Below are 21,512 nucleotides of genomic sequence, written 5' to 3'. Positions count from 1 at the left end.
AACATGTTTTTAACTTTTCAGTTATAATCAAAGGGAGACAACTTAGAATATGTTATTGGCATATTGATTCAGTTATATCTTGGACAATATTACCACTAAACTTCTGTCTTGATGTTTCTATGAAAAATTAGTTATATTTCTACAAAACTAGTTGTGTATTATTTACTTGTAAATCTTACGAAGATGCTTTACCCATAAATTGTTTGTTTTTTTTTATTATATGTTAAAGCCACACATGATATATTTAAAGTTTGTTTCACATATTTGTTTTGGGTCTTCAACATTTGTCCAATTAAGAGAAAAAAAAAATGCTAAAATTGTCTCTGTGGAGGTACTCCCTTTACTTTTTTATACAACCGCAAAATATTGCGGTCGTATATTGCTATCACGTTGTCGGCCCAAAACAAGCATTTTTCTAGTTTCTGGACAATAACTTGTGTATAAGTATTTTGATTGCTCTGAAATTATACCACAAGGTTCAATACCAATAAGTAGAAGGTTGGGATTCATTTTAGGCCCAAACCATTCAGGAATTATGGCCCAAAAAAGGTCTAAAACAAGCATTTTTCTAGTTTTCAGACAATAACTTGTGTTTAATTATATGGATGTCTCTTAAATTGTACCACATTTGACAAAAAGAAAATTTCTTCAAATATTTTTTTTTCGGGGGGGGGGGGGGGGGGGGGGGAAATTTTCTCAAGATTTAAGAAATTGTCAATTTTCCAAAGAAAAATTGGGGGTCACAATTTATTTTTCTAATTCTTTGTATATAGTCTGAAAACAGATTTACTAAGTATTACGCAACAGCACAGTGTATTGCACAACAGCAAGAAATCTTCAATTGAATATAAATTCAAATCATATAACCGATTTCAAGTTCTTTGACTACATTTATTCTGTGTCAGAAACCTAAAATGTGTCAAATATTTAATTACAATCCAAATTCAGACCTGTATCAAGCTTGAATATTGTGTCCATTTTTGCCCCAACTGTTCAGGGTTGGACCTCTGCTGTCGTATCCAGCTACGCTAGGCGAAGCAGTTTATCAATACTAATTTAGTAATTATGGTGAATAATTTAGAAATTAGTTCGAGTGCATTTGACAATGTGATTGACGATTAACTGACAAAAATATTAGATTTGTTAATGTGATATCAAAATATGCTGCACTAAAATTATGCTATTATAATACAAAATGTGTATTCTTTTCTTGTCCCATTTTTATACGACTGCAAAAAATTTGCATTCGCATATTGCTATCATGTCGTCGTTGTCATCGTCCGAAGACATTTGGTTTCCGGACAATAACTTTAGTATGAGTGAATGGATCTCTATGAAATTTAACTACAAGGTTCAATAGCACAAAAGCAAGGTTGGGATTGATTTTGGGGGTTATGGTCCCAACTGTTTAAGAATTATGGGTCAAAAAGGGGCCAAAAAAGGCATTTTTTTTTGAATTTTTGGGCCCTGTTTTCAAATTAGTCCATATTAAGGTCCAAATGGTCCAAAATTAAACTTTGTTTTAATTCATGTTTTTTTTTTTTTATACAAGCTGAATCTAACCATGGAATTAGATTTTGGATATTGGACCATTAAGTAGATTAAATGTCCTGTTCCAAATTTTTAAGTTATCTGACCACATTTATTTGGTGTCAGAAATCTATTATGTGTCAAATATTTAATCGCTATCCAAACACAGAGCTGTATCAAGCTTGAATATTGCGTCCATACTTGCCCCAACTGTTCAGAGTTCCGCCTCTGCGGTCGTATCCAGCTCCCTCAGGCGGAGCACATTTTTCACATTGATGCAAACATTAATTAACAGTATGAGAAACCACATTACTCAAAAATATATTTTGCCATTCTATGTCTTATACAAAGATATTGCTGTAAGTCAGATTCTTTTAAACTGAGTTTTACTGTGTGTATTGCTGTGTTTTTGTTTATTCTACATTGGCTAGAGGTATTGAGTGAGGGTTGAGATCTCACAAAACATGTTTAACCCCGCCGCATTTTTGCGCCTGTCCCAAGTCAGGAGCATCTGGCCTTTGTTAGTCTTGTATGTTTTTTAATATGATTCATTTATATGTTTCAGAGTTTAATGTGATGTCCATTTTCGCTGAATTAGTACACATTTTTGTTTAGGGGCCAGCTGAAACCTGCCTCCGGGTGCAGGATTTTCTTGCTGTTTTGAAGACCCATTGGTGGCCTTGGGCTGTTTTCTGCTCTTTGGTCAGGTTGTTGTCTCTTTGACACATTCCCCATTTCCATTCTCAATTTTGTCGTTTAGAGTAAGGCAGTTACTAGTATTAAATTTTACCAAACATTATATGTAGAATGAGTGTTTTGATCAAATATGTCAGATATGATTTGACAGAGACAACAAGAGTGTCATCCTGCACTTAACTAGACAGACTATATTCAGGCCTGTAGCCAGGATGTAGCCATGTTTTCCCTGACTTTGATGGACAAACTTTAACCTGAATTCAGCTTTAATAGTCTTTCTAGTATTTTTTTGTTTTCTGGGCGGTTCTAATGAACCTCCCTCCCCTGGCTACTGACCATTGTGAAAATTGCTGATTGATTTATCAATGAAATCAATATAAAGTTAAAAGCATTAGGTATTTCAATTGTCAAATAATAGTTGTTATCATTCTGTCTCCTGGATTTATCATTAGTATCATAGCTGGCAATTTTTTGTTTCCATAATTGGTGTTATCTTTTAGTTAAGTAGATAATCAAAATGTACAATCACACAATTTTTATAAACTTTAAACTTAATAGAAAATATTAAATGTAAAGTTTTATTTTGTCATGCTTTTAACTTGTAATGAAAGACATTTCAAGTCAATAATGTGTTCTTGACTCTTAGCTTCTTAATAATTTTAGAACGTATACATATTGATAGTTTTGTCCAACAAGGATAAAACATAGACTAAACTTCTGTTTAGGATCATTGGAAGTCCAGAAAAAAGGTCAAAGTTATTAGCTTAGGGAAAGCTGGAACTTAAAATGAATAGATTAGAACAAATTTTAACATTAACAGTGTTTTATACATGAATGCTTATAAAAAGTATTAAAACATCTGTTGATAAAATATAAAAAAAATTCTACCATTGTGGTATTTTTACAAACTTTTAGTTTAGAAATGTTTACATTCAATCAGTTTCATATCTGTTATTGTATTTTATCAGCATCTGTCTGATTAAGAAGTGGAAGCAAATACTTGATGTTAGTATATCTAGCTAAAAGAGGCCTTGAAATGTAGTTGTATATATTTTCTTTGTGACTCACCCTGCAGTTTGTCAGGATATTGCCAAATTATAGACATTACAAAGATAACATTTTCTGTTTAATGTGCTTGAAAATACAGAATTTTAGATTCCTGTTATTATCAAGTTAATTTGAAATACTGAAAACTAAATGGAAAAAAAACAGAAATATTTGGCAAGGAAACAAATAGTGTTAACACATACATTTCAATTTAGTAGTAGTTTTAACCTGGCAACAGAAAGGTATCTAATGCTTTAAAATTTGTAAATCTGGACCTTTTTTTGTTTTGTAAGGTTATTTGAGAAATGTAAGTTGATATTTCTAAATTCAGTTAAAACCATAATAACTTATTTCCTATTGACCTATGTTTTCACTCCTTAATATTTACAAGTCATGATGCTTTCAGTAAAACATGTTTTTAAAAAGAAAAACATCTATCTGAATTATAAAATATGGAAATGGGCTCATTTACCCATGGTGTGTCTTCCCTGTACTGATTTAATTTTAAAAATTGTCTATCAGAGAGTTATGGATGATATGAGAGTACATATAGTGAGTGGTTCAAAAACCTTCAATTTTCAAGTTTAACTTCAATATTATTTGTGTTTTGCTCTTTCTTCATGTTTTGCTATTTCAACTTTTTGTGTGATGACCATCTTTAAAGATGTTGTGTCTGTTTATACATTATTTAGTTTCCAGCTCAAAGAGGATAATTGTCACAGTCAATAGAACAGAAAGGATAAGAACTATATGCTTTTTTACAAATCTACCTGATTTTTTTCTAAAAATAATTGGAGAAAATATAAGGTGAAAATGGTGGCAGATAATAAAACAGATAGAAAGATGGAAAGATATGATAATAAAAGAAAATATATAAATTGGCATGGTTACAGAGAGTTGATTAGTGTAATGTAGATAACATATGTCTACCATTAGTGTTAACTATCTCATTAGTCTAGTAGTAACTAGTCATTAGTCATAATTATACTGTGTAGATAGGATCTATAGAGATATATTTATATGTGAGGTATCTCTAGTTCAGGTAGTGGACAGAGGCAGACTATGATCAGGTGGATAGTTGTCTCAATAGAAATAACACCACATCTTTTTATTTTTATATAGTAAAATTGCTAAAAAGGGATCTTAATAAAGTAGAACACTTCATTGTTCAGTTGGCTTATTTTTCTGTATTATTTTTACTTCAGGATGTTCACATGTGCCTACATTAGTAAAATGAAGGTCTAGAAAGAGTTTGGCTTATTTTTACTTCAGAATGTTCACATGTGCCTACATTAGTAAAATGCAGGTCTAGAAAGAGGTTGGCTTATTTTTACCTCAGGATGTTCACATGTGCCTACATTAGTAAAATGCAGGTCTAGAAAGAGGTTGGCTTATTTTTACCTCAGGATGTTCACATGTGCCTACATTAGTAAAATGCAGGTCTAGAAAGAGGTTGGCTTATTTTTACCTCAGGATGTTCAGATGTGCCTACATTAGTAAAATGCAGGTCTAGAAAGAGGTTGGCTTATTTTTACTTCAGGATGTTCGCATGTGCCTACATTAGTAAAATGCAGGTCTAGAAAGAGGTTAGCCTATTTTTACTTCAGGATGTTCACATGTGCCTACATTAGTAAAATGCAGGTCTAGAAAGAGGTGGGCTTATTTTGAAATCATGTATATTTATCTTAGGGGTGGGGGACTTTAAATATCTAACAGTACCCATCTTAGGTCTGTCACTTGTCTTGAAAATATCTGAAAATGTTTAGGTATGCCAATATTATCAATATATGGACTTTAAACCAACAGGTCTTTTGAAGAAAACTTTCTTTTTCCAATTTTGAGAGCATGAATTTTCAGTTCAGTACCCTTAGAAAATATTTACTGATAGGTATTTCAGACAGAGATTTAAAGAATACATTGTGTGCCGATCATCATTCATCAACACTTTACTGTAGTTTCATTTCCAGAAATATTCCTGGCCTCCTGGCATGGGTGTCTGTTGTATGTTTTTCATTGCCTGTGCTACTCCATTATTTTAACATTAGTAACAGAACCACACAGAATCAATTCATTAATTACTTTATAATTAGATCATAAATCTTTTCTATAACAAGGAGTCAACAGATGACCAATATGTACAAAAAATAAAGGATGTTGAGAATTCAGTTAATTTGATGGATAACAAAAATACATATTTGTTAAAACTTCAGAAATGTACTTTAAAAAAATTAACAAATGAATAATTAATTGAATACATATGTAACATTAATATATGAAAATCAACAATAAAATAATAGTCAAATAACATTAAAAATATTAAGAGGAATTATAAGTAGATTTGGTTAAATCAACATATACAAATGAAGTTTGAATAATAATGTATGGTACAAGTTACTTTTCATACAATATTGTATCAGTTTTTGGATGATTTCACTAATTCTTCAGACAGACACGATTGAACAATATTAACCAACTGAGAGTCAACTAACGGAATACATAGCTGAAAGAAATTTTGAAAGCGATATACTGTGAAATTGACAATTCAACTTTTAAATGAATAATATAAATATTGACAATGTAATATAATTCATTGTCACCTTTGAAGATATATCCATTAAACCATAAAGTCAGTTTAAAAAGAAAAGTAATAAAAGTTATGTCTTAATTCCATTTTAAGTTAACAAGATTAAATACTTCTTATTTAGTTTATAAAGTAAGTAATTCAATGATACTTTTCTATATATTACCCAATACACAATTATCACGAAATAATTATCTTTTTAATCGGATCAACATTTAATCAGTTTTTAGGTAAAAAGATATGTTAATTAAATGTCAGGTATGTTGTTAGTATAACAAACTTTCAAGCTGAAAATGATAAATAATGTTGTTAATTTCCCCAGGTAAAATTAGGTCATTTCTTGAATTACGTCCCCTTATGCCATTCGAATGGTAGAGAGATAAGAGAAATGAACATCTATAGCTGGTAGGAATTGATTAGAAGTGGCAATCAATTTCATACCTGGATATCTTATAACAGGTTTATTGTTTTCTTATTAATGTGATTTCTGGATAAATGTATTCTCTCTGAAGATTTATTTATGGAATATTTTATATATTAGCTGCAGGTTTGTTATTTTTCTTCAATACTTCGATGTTTTAGCCAATTTTTTTTATCCTAGTATGCATCAATTGTAGTATTTGTTCAGGTGTGTATAGATTGGTGCATCACAAATATATTGTTTATTAAATGATAACCATGTGGTGTTACTATTATTAGAAAAATCTTTTATTATTTTCTTTTTTGAATAGAAGGAATTTAAGATCATTCAGAGGCATTTAAATTTATAGTTAAAAGATGAAATATAATAATACTGAAAAATGTTATTATGTGAAAAATATGTAAGTTGTTAAAGGCAAACAGCTTTAAAAAAAAAGATTTGAAAAGAATAATTGGGAGGGAAATAATAGATGAAAAGTTCAGCTGTTAAAAATACGGGATAATTTTAAAATCATTTTTTGACAATTTAATTCCATGACAACCTTTGTATGGCAATTGTAGTTGTTAAGCATTTAAGTGTAATTTTTACCATAATGTTGAACTCTTGTGATAATATGAAGCAAATTGAACAAAAATGACTTGCGTTTTGACTGGTGTCTGGGTGACTCTTTAGGTGGATTTAATGATCTTGGGTGGGTTTCATGATCTGGAAACTTCATACATTGCAAAGTAATTACTCATATAGTCCACAAAAATTTAAGAATGCACTTTTATATGTTGGTTAAAAGTTTTATCTTGAGGAGCGATATTGATTTGTATTAAGTTTGAAATAGAAAATTTTCTGTTTGATTTTAACAGTAACAAAATCTTTTGTTTAACAGACAAAACATAAAGGTTTTAAGTGGAAATTGATATTGTAAAACAGTCAGTTGAAAACTTAACAGTAGATTATTGTTACAAATTGTAGATATAGAAAGGTATATATATATATATTTTCATAGTATTTGTGAAGTGAAGGAGTAAAAGATTTACTTTTAATCTGATTAGCAATTTTTTCTTGGTATAAAAAGTATTTCATAGAACTGTAAAAATGACTGAATATGGACATTAACTAAACCAATGACTGTTACTCTTTAATTGAAACTTTTTTTTGAAGGTATAGAGCTTTAAGGTTGAATTTATTCAATGATGTAAGACAATTAATATAAAATATATAAACTTAGATTGTCTCTATGATATATAAATCTGTGACTGGCCCAAGATGAAATTGGCTAGTTTGATAATGGACTTCTGTTGTCTCAGATTATTGACTTAACCTAGGAAACATTAGATAACTTAGATAGGATATGTTGGGTATGACTTATCTCTAACATAGAAGTGGACATTTGAAGTATGTCTATAAACAAACATCTTGTTAGGCTTTACAAATCTTAGTTTGTGATTATCAGCTAAAATAAACACCACTCAATTAACATAGTTAATTTAGCACTGAAGCTGTATATGATAAAAGTATGTATTAAAGAAACTTTTCGTCAATATTTTAGGCAAATAGTCAAAGATTAGTTTAAAAATATTCACTTGAAATATCAGAATACACCAGCTTTTATATATTTATGACAAAGAATTTATATGAAGCTACCTTTACTTAAACAGCTTCATATAAACCTATTTCAGATTTTGAAGGTAATCTGATATTTGGAATTTTATTACTCAAACATTTGGAAAAAAGAGTTAAATTGATAGGAAATATAGATTCAAAGAGAACTATAGTCATTAAACTCTACTAACATATGTGTAAATGTGTTGTTCTGATCAGATAGTAGTGTACAGATTATTTTTTCTGCTCGTGGCAAGGTAGACAAATTACTGTACAAACATAAAATTGTCCACCATATTGTTGATTGGACCTTAAGGACACTTTTACCTGACCATACCTCCATAATTACACAGGTCATTCATCACGTACCTGTCAGACCCTCTGGTAAAATGTCACCACCACTTCTAGGAAGGGAAGATCGCTGATGTCCATTTAATTTCCTGTTTACATACCTTGTTTTCAAGAGAATTTGAGTGTTTTATAAGATTTTCCCTTCCCTCTTAAGCTGCTAAATATGTACACAAAATATTGACGCTTTTGAAAAGTTATTGACTTCATTTTAATTTTATTAACATTTATGTATTTATTGGGAGGGGAAAGTAGACATTCTTCAGAAAAAAATAAATACTTTAATTCAATCTTAAAGTATAAAGCATTGATTTAAATATTGGCTCAAAATTAGATGATAAACCACTGGCATTGTAAGATTTTCATATGTTATTTTTAGAAACTTTTCTTTCCAATTTGCATAATTTTAATTATACTAATTAATCATGGTTTTGTGCATGAATTACCATGTCTAATGAGTCGTAATTAAATTGATGTGTCTGCTATACAGGCCAGATCATGGGAATTATTTACCTATTTGTGGACTCAATAAATGGTAGACCCATTTCAATGTCTCTTATGTTAATGCTCCTACAGAATATTGGTCAATATTAGGTGTTCCATTCAAGGCTACTGAAATCTGGCTTTACCTGATAGTTTAGGCTCCAAGTAAGTCTGGAACAGGAACAAATTGCTAGACTGTCTATAGTTGATAGAAGTGAACTGACTGAGACTTTTGCATTACTTTTTTAACACAGTATTACCTTTCAACCCTATCCAACATTAAAGAGTTCCGTACTATAGATATTAACATTCAGGAGACCTACGCTAGGACTCGTACTTTATATCAACCATGATTTTTCATTTATTAAAATCTTTTTTTGACATGTAATAAAACAAGGACTAACTAATCAAACAAAATGGGATACTTTTCAAATAAAAACCATTTATTTTATATCATAAATTACTGATATATATTTACATAAGATGTAATAAACATTTTTTAGGATAGACTTTATAGCTTGTACTCCCCTACCTTGATAAACAAAAAACATAGGCAGTTTCAATATCTCTATTGTTTCATGTAATATTTTTAGGCCAGAATTCTTCACAGTCTGAACTATGTTAAAGATTTACATTAATCTTTATAGTAAATATAGAAATACTTCCTTTGGTTTCAAACAACTTTGAACATCAGTTACAAACAAAGTGAATAAATGCATACGTATATATCAAAGTAACTTTGTAAATACTTTAGCTTTATTTCTACCAAAATCATGTTCTGTTCTATTCTATGTGATGTTTTCTCAAAGAGGGTCCACTTATGTAAAACAAAAGATGAAAGAGTAACATGTATGAAAAGTTATGAAATGATTGGATGTTTTGTAGGATCAAATTAGATAAAGAACTACAATCCTAACTAATGCTTTTGTCAGAAAGATTAAAACATTTAAATAGGATGTGCTAGAAGTATGCAAAAACAAAGAATCAGTCTTAAATGTCCCCTGAAACATTTAATTTCTATACGAATGTACTACATAAACCTTAACCTTGTCACAGGCTTGTGAAGCTTGTAAAACATGTATGACAATGAAGGGAAATCTTCCTATCAGGAACTATCTATATTTGTTCTGCAGGACATGTGTAAAATTGAAAATGATTTATTCATTGAGGACAAAAAATAAATGCACACGCATAGATTTAAATTTTGTTTCCAGCTAAGTTAAAGCTTATTTTGTGTGCTACAAATTATGTTTGACACAGTTGTTGTTTAAGTAATAATTTTTCTTGATTGATTAAATTGTTGACATGTATACCACAGAATTTACCACATTGTAAACAACATATAGGTATGTTTATATATATTTTTTATGACAAATTAGTAACAATTTGTAACAAATATTTGACATAATTTAGAATGATTTCTGTCACTAGTAATAGATCTTAACATTGAATAGCCTTATTTTATACTCATTTTGAAATTTTGATCTGTAAAGATATTCCTGTCCATACCTAGCATTTCCTGTTTTCTTAGGAGGACAAAGTGGACGAACCAGAATGAAGAGCAGGATTGTTTATCTGGAGACTACCTGTCTTATTTATTGTTCAACTTGTTCTCATCCTGAATATTCATGAAATATTTGCCACTGGGCTTTTAGCAAATAACAATCAATCATATAAAAACAAACAATCATGAAGAAATACAAAACCAGTTATACGAGAAGTTAAATGGATAATAAAGTTAATCATCCACCTTAGAATAATTGTCGCTTACCTAAGGAAGGATCCAACTGACAATAAATAAATTAGGGAATAAAGTTCTCTAAACACGCTAAAGAGATTTAGAAAAAAAAAACTGAGTAAGGAAATAGAAAGATATAAAGGAAAAACAAATTGACAAAAGGAATGAGAGTTAAGATATGTTAAAAAAAGGGGGGATAAAACATTGCAATCAAATGACATGGAGTTGATTTTTTTTCTCAGAAGTTACCTTAAAGAGTGGATGTTTATACCATATTCTGATAATCAATGCACAGGCAAAATCATCATGCAAATTCAATATTGTTCTCTCCTATCTTTCCTGTGCAGCCGGTAGATGTTCAAAGTTAAGAGGAATAAACAGGTGATTCATGTGTTCTTTGATGTTACTAAGGTAAATAGGTTTACTCAAGAAAGTGAGTGAAGTGATCATTAATTTTTGAGAAAAACCTAGTCTGACAGATGGTTACCATGACAATTGCACAACAAAATAATTATCTCAACTTCTGAGGAAATTAACAAAAAAGGTTGTACTTGAAGGAGAAAAGAAGACTATTATATAAACAGTCATATCACTTTAAACCCACTTTTTTACTTAGATATTTGAATATTCTTTCAGAAACATATGTTGCATAAATGGAAATCGTATCATTTGTTTTTGTTTTGGGACATTTTGAAACCCTCTCATTCTTGAACCCACAAAGGTTCTTGCTTTATTACTGTAAAACAAGTATTTCAAACTTCTATACTGTATTTACGCCCCATCTACAAAAGAAAGGGGGCATTATGCTTTCCTGTCTGTGTGTCTGTCATGTTGTTAGTCACTGTTAGTCTGTCCATTATCAGGATAAAGATTTGAACTTAATACACAAGTTCATCATGATATGAAATTTTAAAAAGATCTTCCAAATTAGGGTTTTGACCCAGAATTTGCATATCACTGAACATGGAAATTTGATGGTGCCAGTGGGGCATGTTGTCCTATGAGACAAATATTCTAATTCTTTCCTATAATCATGTTTACAATCCGAATTTGTAACTGTCCAGAAAGAACTGAGAATGTTTAGTACTCCTTTACTAGTTAAGGTTAAGCTGATGATCTTAAAAGTTAGTGTTCTCTGCTGGTAAATATATTGATAACTTAAGACTGGATCAAAACTGATGGAAACCTTTAAAGATTAGATTATTGTGAAGGAGTTTAAAGTTTTGTTGCAAAAAATTCCCTGCTTTAATATCAGCAAAGACTCTGATAATCAGATGGTTGCATCATGATCTGGCTTGAATTCCTCATGAGTAAATAGTTGAATCAGGGCTAAGGGGCTCTCTTCTCTTCATATATGATCTTAGTGTGGCTTGATAATCGGAAGACTTCCTTGCATGTATTATTACGTAAGGAGTAGGAAGTAATAATGTAGTTAAGTACATATATTTTTGTATAATTGTTGACATTTGTAAGAGAACAATAACCAACAAAAATTCTTCACCTGTTTTGAACAAGAGAATAAAACACTTTACCAAACATGCCATAACAGTAGTTTTGTTGTAAAGTTTTAATTTGACATGTAATATGTCTGTATTTACATTCCCCTTGATAACAGATGCAAATCTTTGAAATCAATATATCATACCATGTGCTGACAAATATACAAAAAACATCACATCAATGAAGTATTAAATTTTATCATGGTGATATATTTCACCGAAAAATGTACCCAAAAAAAAAATCCTTAGCACAGGTGAACATTTTGATTAAAGGAAAAGATCTGCCATCAACCCTATGGCCGTTAATACAATGGTAATTATTGACCTACGTTAGGAGGATTTTAAATTTCTACATTAAATGTCTTTTTGTTACAGTATCAGTATAATAATCGACAAACTGTAATAATAACATTACCCACCACAAAAGACAGCTGACAAAATTATTACGATAATTATTTCTCAGCACACATACAGTTTACTATGCTACTACAATGGGGTGATTTTTACACATGGATTTTCAGGTCAGTTTTATACAATTTTACTATAAGAAGAACCTGGTGGCTACAAAATTACTAACATGTACATCTTAATTTAAGTCATTATAATGACAGTAATTATTATATAGATATAAAAGAGATGTGAGGATTAGAAGACAGAAACCCAACAAAAATAACTTTAGGACACCTTGAAGGCAACATAGTCATCAACTATGTATACAGGTGTCTATAAAATATGTCAAGCTCTCTAAATTTCCCCAGAGTCTATTTTCAAGTGTAGAAGAACACTTCTTAAGTTTTTTCTATTTTTAATACACTGCTGCAAACCATCTTTACAAGACCAACAAGAGCAAAGTGCAGTGAATTTAAAAAAAAATTATTATTGATGGTATACCTATTCTTGTTATGACTGAACACAGGGTCAAGAAAAATTCTGGATTTGTTTTTAAGAAGGGCTGTTATAGCAAGCTGTATTGTCATTCTGTGCTGTCTTTATTAGACCAAATCTGACAAAAGATAAGACGGCAGGCAAATAAAATCTATTTACTCTTTGAAGATGAATTGTTTTAAAAAGTCTTAAAATTTACTGTAGGACATCCTTTCCACTAAATGTTGCAGGATAGGCAATGGAATGTTTCTGTTGTTTTGTTATTGTTCATGTAATTTGAAAACAAAGAGTTTGTATTGGAGGAATAAGCCAGGTTTTACATTAAAACATTTCTTAAAGGAGTGGAATTTTACATTGCTAGAATGAGATAAGTTGTAAATGTGTAAACAAGGAATGAAATAGTATCTGGTTTGTTTGAGATCAGATAAACTGTGACATTTGTAATTGCTAAAACTTAGTCATCTCTTCTCAGTTGTGAAAATTACATAACTTTTCAATCCTGATCAATCTATAGCTAGTTTATAAATAGTTTTTTCATGACTGATAAATTGACAAATTTTATGGTCACTAAAATGAGCTATCATACAATCGGTGTTGCTTTAGTTTTATACTATTGGAATGTAATTGAGAAACCCCATTATTTTTCTAGTATTTCTATAAATTAGTATGTGACAAAAGTTGTAAATCTAGCCTTTCTGACAGTGTTGTTTATTTTATGTTTTTTATTCCTAGAATTATTTATAAATCTGCTAAGAATTTCAGAAATTTTGGGACAGTAGCATCTCCTCTGGTTTTATTTTTTTTTTTGAAATATAGAAAATCTCCAAAAACTAATTTGAACTTTTCATTATTTGGATGGTAAACTGTCCAGACACAAACACATCTGTCTATTTATATATTAAGGTTTTTACAAATTGATTAAATCTTTATAATTGACTGATGCTGAATTATGCAGCCAATAATTGCTAGCTTAATGTTTTGGTTATTATTTCCCCCCCAAAAAATATTGGAGTTTCATACTACCCTGCCTACTGCTACTAGTCTTGAATTAGAATGAGTTTTCCCATAAATCATGTAGGTAATATTGCCTCCTGTCTATACAATTCCCTTCAAGGTAGATATAACTTATGTTACCTTCATGAAATAATCCCCGTTCATAGCTACTGATCTGGACATATTTAGTTTCATTCACGATAAGAGGATGGCGTTATAGAAAAATAATTACTGGTAAGGTCAGTTTCTTTTATACATAAGAACGTGAGATTTCTAAACAAACAAATATATTTGTAACTTAAAATGTTTAAATAAGAGGATATAATATCTTTGTATAGTTCTTATTCATTGATCCAAGCTGTTTAGCCTGTTTTGACACTGTTTATAATGATAAAATCTTATTATTAAGATGTTTAGATCAAAATACCAGTTAGGTCTTGGTAAGTTGACAATTAAACAAAATATAAAGGTCATCAGACCTCCTAAACTAACATCTTCAAAGGTCAGCGGACCTAAAAGATGAACCCATAGGTAAATAGATTACCCCAAATAAGCTTAATGTACCTTCTGACATCTTTTGGCTTGAGTTCATTTTGACACTTTGCTATGGTTTATAATAAAGTTAAGTTGATGCTTTTCTCACATTTCCACCTAAAAGTGATTGAGTATTGTTATTCTGTATAGGTAATTTGATGAAGTATCAAAATTCTGATATGTTTGTATCAAATGAAATACAAGTTTTAGAAATATAATTCTTACTGGACTGAGGACCCTCCCTGTTGATAAAAATAGTTAAAATTGACAATTATTCAAAGACTAGTTGCCAGTAAAACTGCATTTGCCACCGTCAATACACCAATTGATGGCGGTATCTCTTCAACTACAGTACTGTTATTCCTTAAATCTCTGGTTGTAATTAAAAAGATAACTATGAAAATATAAGATGGTACGAAAGTTTTTATGTTTAATTTAAAGTTTTTTTTAATTTCTACTTGCGAGACAATTTCAGACTATAGAATGAAGTGCTATTTAAAATTGACTTAAAAAACTTAAAGATTGAAAATAAATGTTTGGAATGAACTGTGGCAATGTTTTTAATAACAATTGCTAAGTTCCTGATCATATGCTTTTAGATGATTTGACTCAGCACATTTTCTTATTAGAACAAAAAGTAATGCCAAGAAAGTTACATAACATTACATTCTTTTCCAGCAGAATATTAAAAAAACAAAGTGCTCTGGAATCTTAGACTATAAGTAAGATTAAGGTTCAGTTAGTTTTATTATTAGAAGAGTACATATGTTATTGAATCATTTCAGTTTATAATTGTTGATTGCAAGAAATCATAAAGTTTCAATTCAGATTCAATTGTGAGGCTGAAGTTAGAAGAGCATTTAATTGATACAATATGCAGTATATTACATTCAGTATGGAAAATAAAAACTGTATACCTGAAAACTCTGGGAAGCCAAGTTTTTTTTCTCAGAATTTATTATTACCTAAACAGTTCTTTCCATGAAATTTACCTGATTGTTTTAAAAAAAAAATTAAACCCTTCCTAACTTTAGGGAGGAATATAATATGTGTATGTAATGTTAATATACCCAAATTTATCAGCATTGTGTTCAGAGAGAATGAAATAATAAGATTAAGAATAAGAATATTTATTATTCCAATCAAGGGCCCTTGATGGGCAGCATAACATGTTCACATAAAACAATACATCATGATTTGTAACAGAAAAACATTTTTATATATTAAAATGAAACATTAAAAAGTTCAGACAGATGTTATTATCTTCATTCTATAAAAAATCACATACATTTAATTCCAGGCAGGATCAGAACTATAAAATCATTACAATTATCATTGTTATTACATACATTAATTAACATTTCGTCTAACATCTAAACATGTAATAATATAGCTCCCTAAATATTTAAGTATAGACAAATTTTCATTAGTAAATAACCAAACAAATTTTGCCTCATTTGAAAGATATATAAAATTGGGACAGATGCAGTTTATCTCCTTGAAAAATATCTCCCTATCATTATTGTATGCTGGACAACTAGTAATAAAATGTTGTTCATCTTCAACCAGATTTAGAGTACATTTCTTACAAAGCCTTTGGTCTCTTTCTATATATAAAGTTTTATACCTGTCTCTTTCTATTTTGAGATCATGTGCACTGATTCTGATTTTACATATGGCACTTCTCAATTAAAAATATATAAATTTAAAAAACATGATATTTAAAGATAATTAGTTACTCTACATTTGCCAATCTACAAAAGCTATCAATACAAAAGTTAATCAACAATTGTTTTATAATTCCAATCCATTAGGGTTTACTCTTTTTTTTCCACAGGGGTTCAGTTAAAGACTTTTCCCTGTATTGAAAACCAATCTATGTAAGCTTTGTATACTTATCTCCTGTCTATATTTCAGATTCTATACAGCTACCATGAGAGTGGTGTGTTGGAAACCATTCTGTGTAAGCTTTGTATACTAATCTCCTGTCTTCATTTCAGATTCCATACAACTACCATGAGAGTGGTGTGTTGGAAACCATTCTGTGTAAGCTTTGTATACTTATCTCCTGTCTTCATTTCAGATTCCATACAGCTACCATGAGAGTGGTGTGTTGGAAACCATTCTGTGTAAGCTTTGTATACTTATCTCCTGTTTATATTTCAGATTCCAGACAGCTACCATGAGAGTGGTGTGTTGGAAACCATTCTGGAAGAACCTGGTGAAGTTGATATAAACATGGATAGTAACTCTACCATTGAAAACATGGACAAAGACAAATTAGTTCAGGTAAACAAGATGGAAATATTTTATTTCAGAAAATAAAGCCAATATAGGTTTTTATTGGAAACAAATGTAACAAACAATATTTCAAAACAGCCTTTTACACAGAATAAAAGAACTTTTTATGTTATTAGATAAACATATCATGTGATAATTTGCATATTTGCTGAGTATTAGATAATTGGATGGCCAGTGGCTATCCAGAAATTTTCATAAGTGGGGGCCCACTGACTGCCTAAGAGGGGGCCTGCTCCAGTCATGCTTCAGTGATTCCCTATATAATCAGCCAATTTTTTCCCCAAAAGGGGGGCCCGGGCCCCCTGAAAAACCCTCTAAATCCGCCTCTGATGGCAGGCACTGTTAGCCTTTCGCAATACCTCAGACTAATACAGCACGTCTTAGACATGTAAGTAGTTAAAACCATAATGATGGACCACTTAAAACTTCTGAATTTGAACACAATGTGTTGGACCACAAAATACAGGTCAAGCACAATTTTTTATTGTTTTGACACTTACCATCTGAGAGTTATGCCCCTTAGTAGTTACCTTTAAGAATGTGATGTCTGGTTTCTGGATGATACTTAATGTTCAACTGACAGAATATGTTTAAATTCAAACACTATTTCAAGTTCCTTTTTAACAGTAAATATTTACCATTCAAGAGTTTTGTCTAGGGTTGGGATATCTTTGATCACGAGATCCCTTTAATTTTAGTTTTTAATAGGAAAACTGTCATACTAATTTACTCAAATCATTTTTGCTAAGAAGATAAATGTTGGCTCCTTTTATGTTGGCTCCTTTCATAATTTTGAGTGCTTTACTTTGAAATATATGAGTGATTTAAAAGTATATCCCAAATTCCCAGTATCCTATCTATGAATTTTAGTTCACCTATTTCACTTACATCAGTGGATAAAAATATTCATAGTATGACATCAATTTAGGAAACTGACAAAATGATTTTTTAAACTTTTACATTACAAAGTGAAACTATTGCAAATCCATGATCTTTTAAGAAAACTATAACAATTATAGTTTTTCTTATTTCCTTTTAGCATGTCCAAAGTCTAGAGCAGACTGCAAATGAACTTCAACAGAAAGTTATTACTTTACAACAGGAGAAAGAAACAATGGAAACTAAACTAAAGCATCATGGGAGTTTGGAAGAGAGGGAACAAATGGAAGTGATGGAAGCTAAGGTATTGTTAGATTTCTGTCATCAATCATCCACTTTAGAGTTATTATGAATCTTTCTAGTTGAAGAGGAAATTTTTATGGTTGTTTTTTTTTTTGTAAGAAGCACACTTTTGGGATATTTTAAAAAATAATTCTTAGTTACTCAAATATCACAATCTAATGTTTAGGATTGACTTTTTTTTTTAAAGTGTCTGTTTGACTTGAATACCACCTGAATTTTAAGTTCATTTAGCTGGCTAAAGGAAGCAAACAAATATTAAACAATTATAACTGGAAACAGTAACTACCTGTTGACCTTTGCTATTGTATGTACTAGATTTTTTTGTCACTTTATTTTTCTCTCTAAATTTTGATTGCTTTCATGTACCTTATTTTAACATTAAGGGTTGTATTTTATTTGATGCTAATTGCACATTTCGTTTTTGAACAATAGATAAATTCATGTTTAAGTATACATATTCAGTGTTGTGTGTAGAAGATTTCTAGAAAGGTTCATAATTATTCCAAAATTTGCTCATCTGATATAATTTGATATTAATCAGTTACATATATTTCAAAGCTTAAAGTCATTTGTGCTGTATCATCTTGTTCTTTTCATGTACACATTTTATGTACTTTTATTTGAAAAAAAACATAGGTTTAAATTTTGTATATCTATTCATTGAACAAAATTTAAACCTATTATTGAATTCAATATTTGTGGTGAATGAGGTCAAGGGGAGATAATTACACATATTATTTATTCATAAATCTTTTTGCTCCCATTTTTCAAATATTTTAAATATTTAAGCACCTAACATTTTGTTGTGAATAATTTAATCACATCTTTTTTTTGTCTGATTTGTAATTAATTATTTAAAAAGTCAAATATCCATTACCAGTATTATATGCTAAAAAGAGGGTATAAATACAGAAATGATTAAAAGAAGAAATATTTTCCAATAAATTCAGATAATTCAATCATGCTTTCTTTCATTGATTTCATGCTTTATAAAAATAAACTGCATCACTTTTATCTAACTTCTACAAAAGACTTCAGGTACACTGTATAAGCTAGTTAAATAGACTTTATTATTACAATGTATACTTTTAGACCCTCTTTAAAGCAATATCATTATTATTCATTTCATTTGCATGAAACATCAACTATAATTCATTACATTGGGTATTGATACATGCTGGGACTAGGTTTATTTGGTGTTTGGTATAACACCCACTAACCTAACCTGCCAATTTAACACTGATATTACAGGTTCAAGAGGTCGACGAAGATGGCGGAGAGGCCTCTCCAAGACATAGAGCTGGTTCTTTTGACTCAAATTACTCCTCGAGAGAAATGAGCAATACTAGCTTGGACTTAAGTGGCGATGCAAATCTTTCCTTTATGTCAAATTCCGATCATGGCAATGCATTTGCAGACAACTGTGTTGATTTTGAAACATTGAGTCGTGAAACAGATTTCACACTGAGTCGTATTTTTGACACTCAAAACATGTCCTCCAGTGACTTGTCACAGCTGAAACTTCATCTTAATATGCTTAGCCAAGAGGTATGCAAAATGCATGCAGGAAATGTGTCGCTTAAAAATGAACTGCATAACAGTAGTGTTAGACAAGAGGAGCTTGAGCAAGATGAGAATAAATTACTCCAAATCATGACACTTTATAGAAGTTTACAAGATCAAGTAAATCAGTTTGATGTTACTGAAAAACAGCTGCGGGAAAAATTAAAGTTAACAGAAAATACATTAGCTGAGTTGGAACAGAGTGAATCTCAGTTACGAGAGAGGACATTAAAGGCGGAGGAAAAAGAAAATAGTGCTAGGCGACAGACTCAGGAATATTTATCTAAAATAGGAGAGTTGAAGGAAATTATATTAGACAAAGATATGGTGGAAAGCAAACTGAGCGAGAAGGTACAATATATGGAGCATGCATGCTCAATTGGTAGCATGCCCCCTGTTAGTAGTGAATTAGCAAGCGCATCTTGTTTAAATTTATCGCAGTCTCCTTTAATAGATTGTTGATATTTTTAGCATCCAATAATGGATAAGAGTGTGATATGAATATAGCATAAGATAGTTCCTTATTTGGTTTATAACATATATTTTTTTGCATGTTAGCTAATAACTTAATTGCTGAAGAACTTTTTTTTAAATATGTGTGTGCATGATAAATACATTTAACTTTTAAGTTGGTGGGAGAGACAAAATAATACTTTGTGATGAAATTTGACCTTGTCAAAAGTTCTTGCTGCATATACCTTTCTTGTTTAGTATCTGATAAGTTTTGTGTGATAATTTTACTGTAATAAATCATTATTCATTTTGCATGAATTCATGAATTCATAAACATGACATCACATATTACTATGAATGATAACATTTCTTTGCTTGAGTGTGCATGGCATTCATTTGATTTAATCTTATCATCTTAAGCTTTCAATAAATGCATGTATCATAAATAAAAATCATTTTTATGACATCAAATATTACACAATATTTACATTCCTTTTAAAACATTTAAAATGACATTTTATTGACACAATAAATTTGTTGCTTATTTTATTGACAAAATGAAGACATACCTTTTAAATTGATGAATTGTATTTAAGGAGACAGTTTACTTTTATTTGATTTTATCTCAGTATCTCAATAAGTTTTTGTTCAAAAATTTAAAAATTGTCTGTTGCTGAATTTCTAGAGGGAATATTACAGTGTATGTCAAAACAAGGAAAGACAATAAAAAAGGAGATATTGGAAAAAAAAACAGATAGTCAATACTTGAAAAAATTATAAAAAAAATGAAGAATTTAAAGAAAAAAGTAATTGATCAGTGTACTAATAACTACCATAAGATATTCACAACACCCTGAAGGTGAATGTAATGAATATATATATTATCAAACTTATGAATAATAATATTTAGTCTGTTGTGGAAGGGGCCATGGTGGCCGAGTGGTATAAGTAGTCGAACTACTGTACCAATAGCCTGTTAACACTGAGGTTGTGAGTTCGAATTCCGCACATGTCAGGTGCGCTTGACTTCAACCTTAATTGACTAGGATTGTTAGTTTTCCTACCAAAGGTCGGTGGTTCTCTCCAGGCACTCTGGCTTCCTCCGACAATAAATACTGACTGCCACGAAATAGAACAAATCACCAATCAATAAATCTATTGTGGACTAAACAATAAAATACAGTCTGAGTCTGTTTGTTTACTAGACCAAATGTCTGTTTGTTTACTTGACCAAATGTCTGTTTGTTTACTAGACCAAATGTCTGTTTGTTTACTAGACCAAATGTCTGTTTGTTTACTAGACCAAATGTCTGTTTGTTTACTAGACCAAATGTCTAACAAGTAAAATGTCAGCTATTTCTGATCAAATGCTTAACTGAAGTAAACTCTACAACATCATCTTGAGCTCGCTATGGTATTTTCTAATATTCAGTCACATCAAGACTGTTCTTTTTTCAATTTTGAAAGAGATAGGAAATAGGAGTAATGCCATGAGACAAAATATAGTGGATTATTTCATGTTACCACACAGTATTAAATACTTGAAAACATGTAATCTGTGTCCAACATGTTGAAAAATACAGAATTTTGGTTGCCAATTTCTCTGAAACTTACAAATGCATTAAGTGAAGTAAAAGAGTTAGGAATTATTTCCGTCAACAG

General features: G+C 30.3%; 1 protein-coding gene across 5 annotated transcripts in view; it reads left to right on the top strand.

Annotated features, from left to right (window-relative positions):
- Positions 1–21,512, top strand: part of LOC127735859 (golgin subfamily B member 1-like) — an 81,633-nt gene that overhangs the window by 20,449 nt on the left and 39,672 nt on the right. For 3 of the 5 annotated variants that reach the window (XM_052246256.1, XM_052246258.1, XM_052246260.1), the window contains 3 exons: positions 16,518–16,640; positions 17,692–17,835; positions 19,086–19,748. In XM_052246256.1, the coding sequence (XP_052102216.1) occupies positions 16,518–16,640; positions 17,692–17,835; positions 19,086–19,748 (930 nt within the window). Of the gene's footprint in view, positions 1–12,433; positions 12,461–16,517; positions 16,641–17,691; positions 17,836–19,085; positions 19,749–21,512 lie in introns of those variants that run through there. The other 2 variants (XM_052246259.1, XM_052246257.1) reach the window with 2 other exon arrangements.

This window comes from Mytilus californianus, unplaced genomic scaffold (assembly GCF_021869535.1).
Source record: "Mytilus californianus isolate M0D057914Y unplaced genomic scaffold, xbMytCali1.0.p SCAF_3, whole genome shotgun sequence".
Taxonomy (NCBI): Eukaryota; Metazoa; Mollusca; class Bivalvia; order Mytilida; family Mytilidae; genus Mytilus; species Mytilus californianus.
The sequence above is the reverse complement of the archived record's forward strand: the minus strand, read 5'-3'. Positions and strand labels throughout refer to the sequence as shown.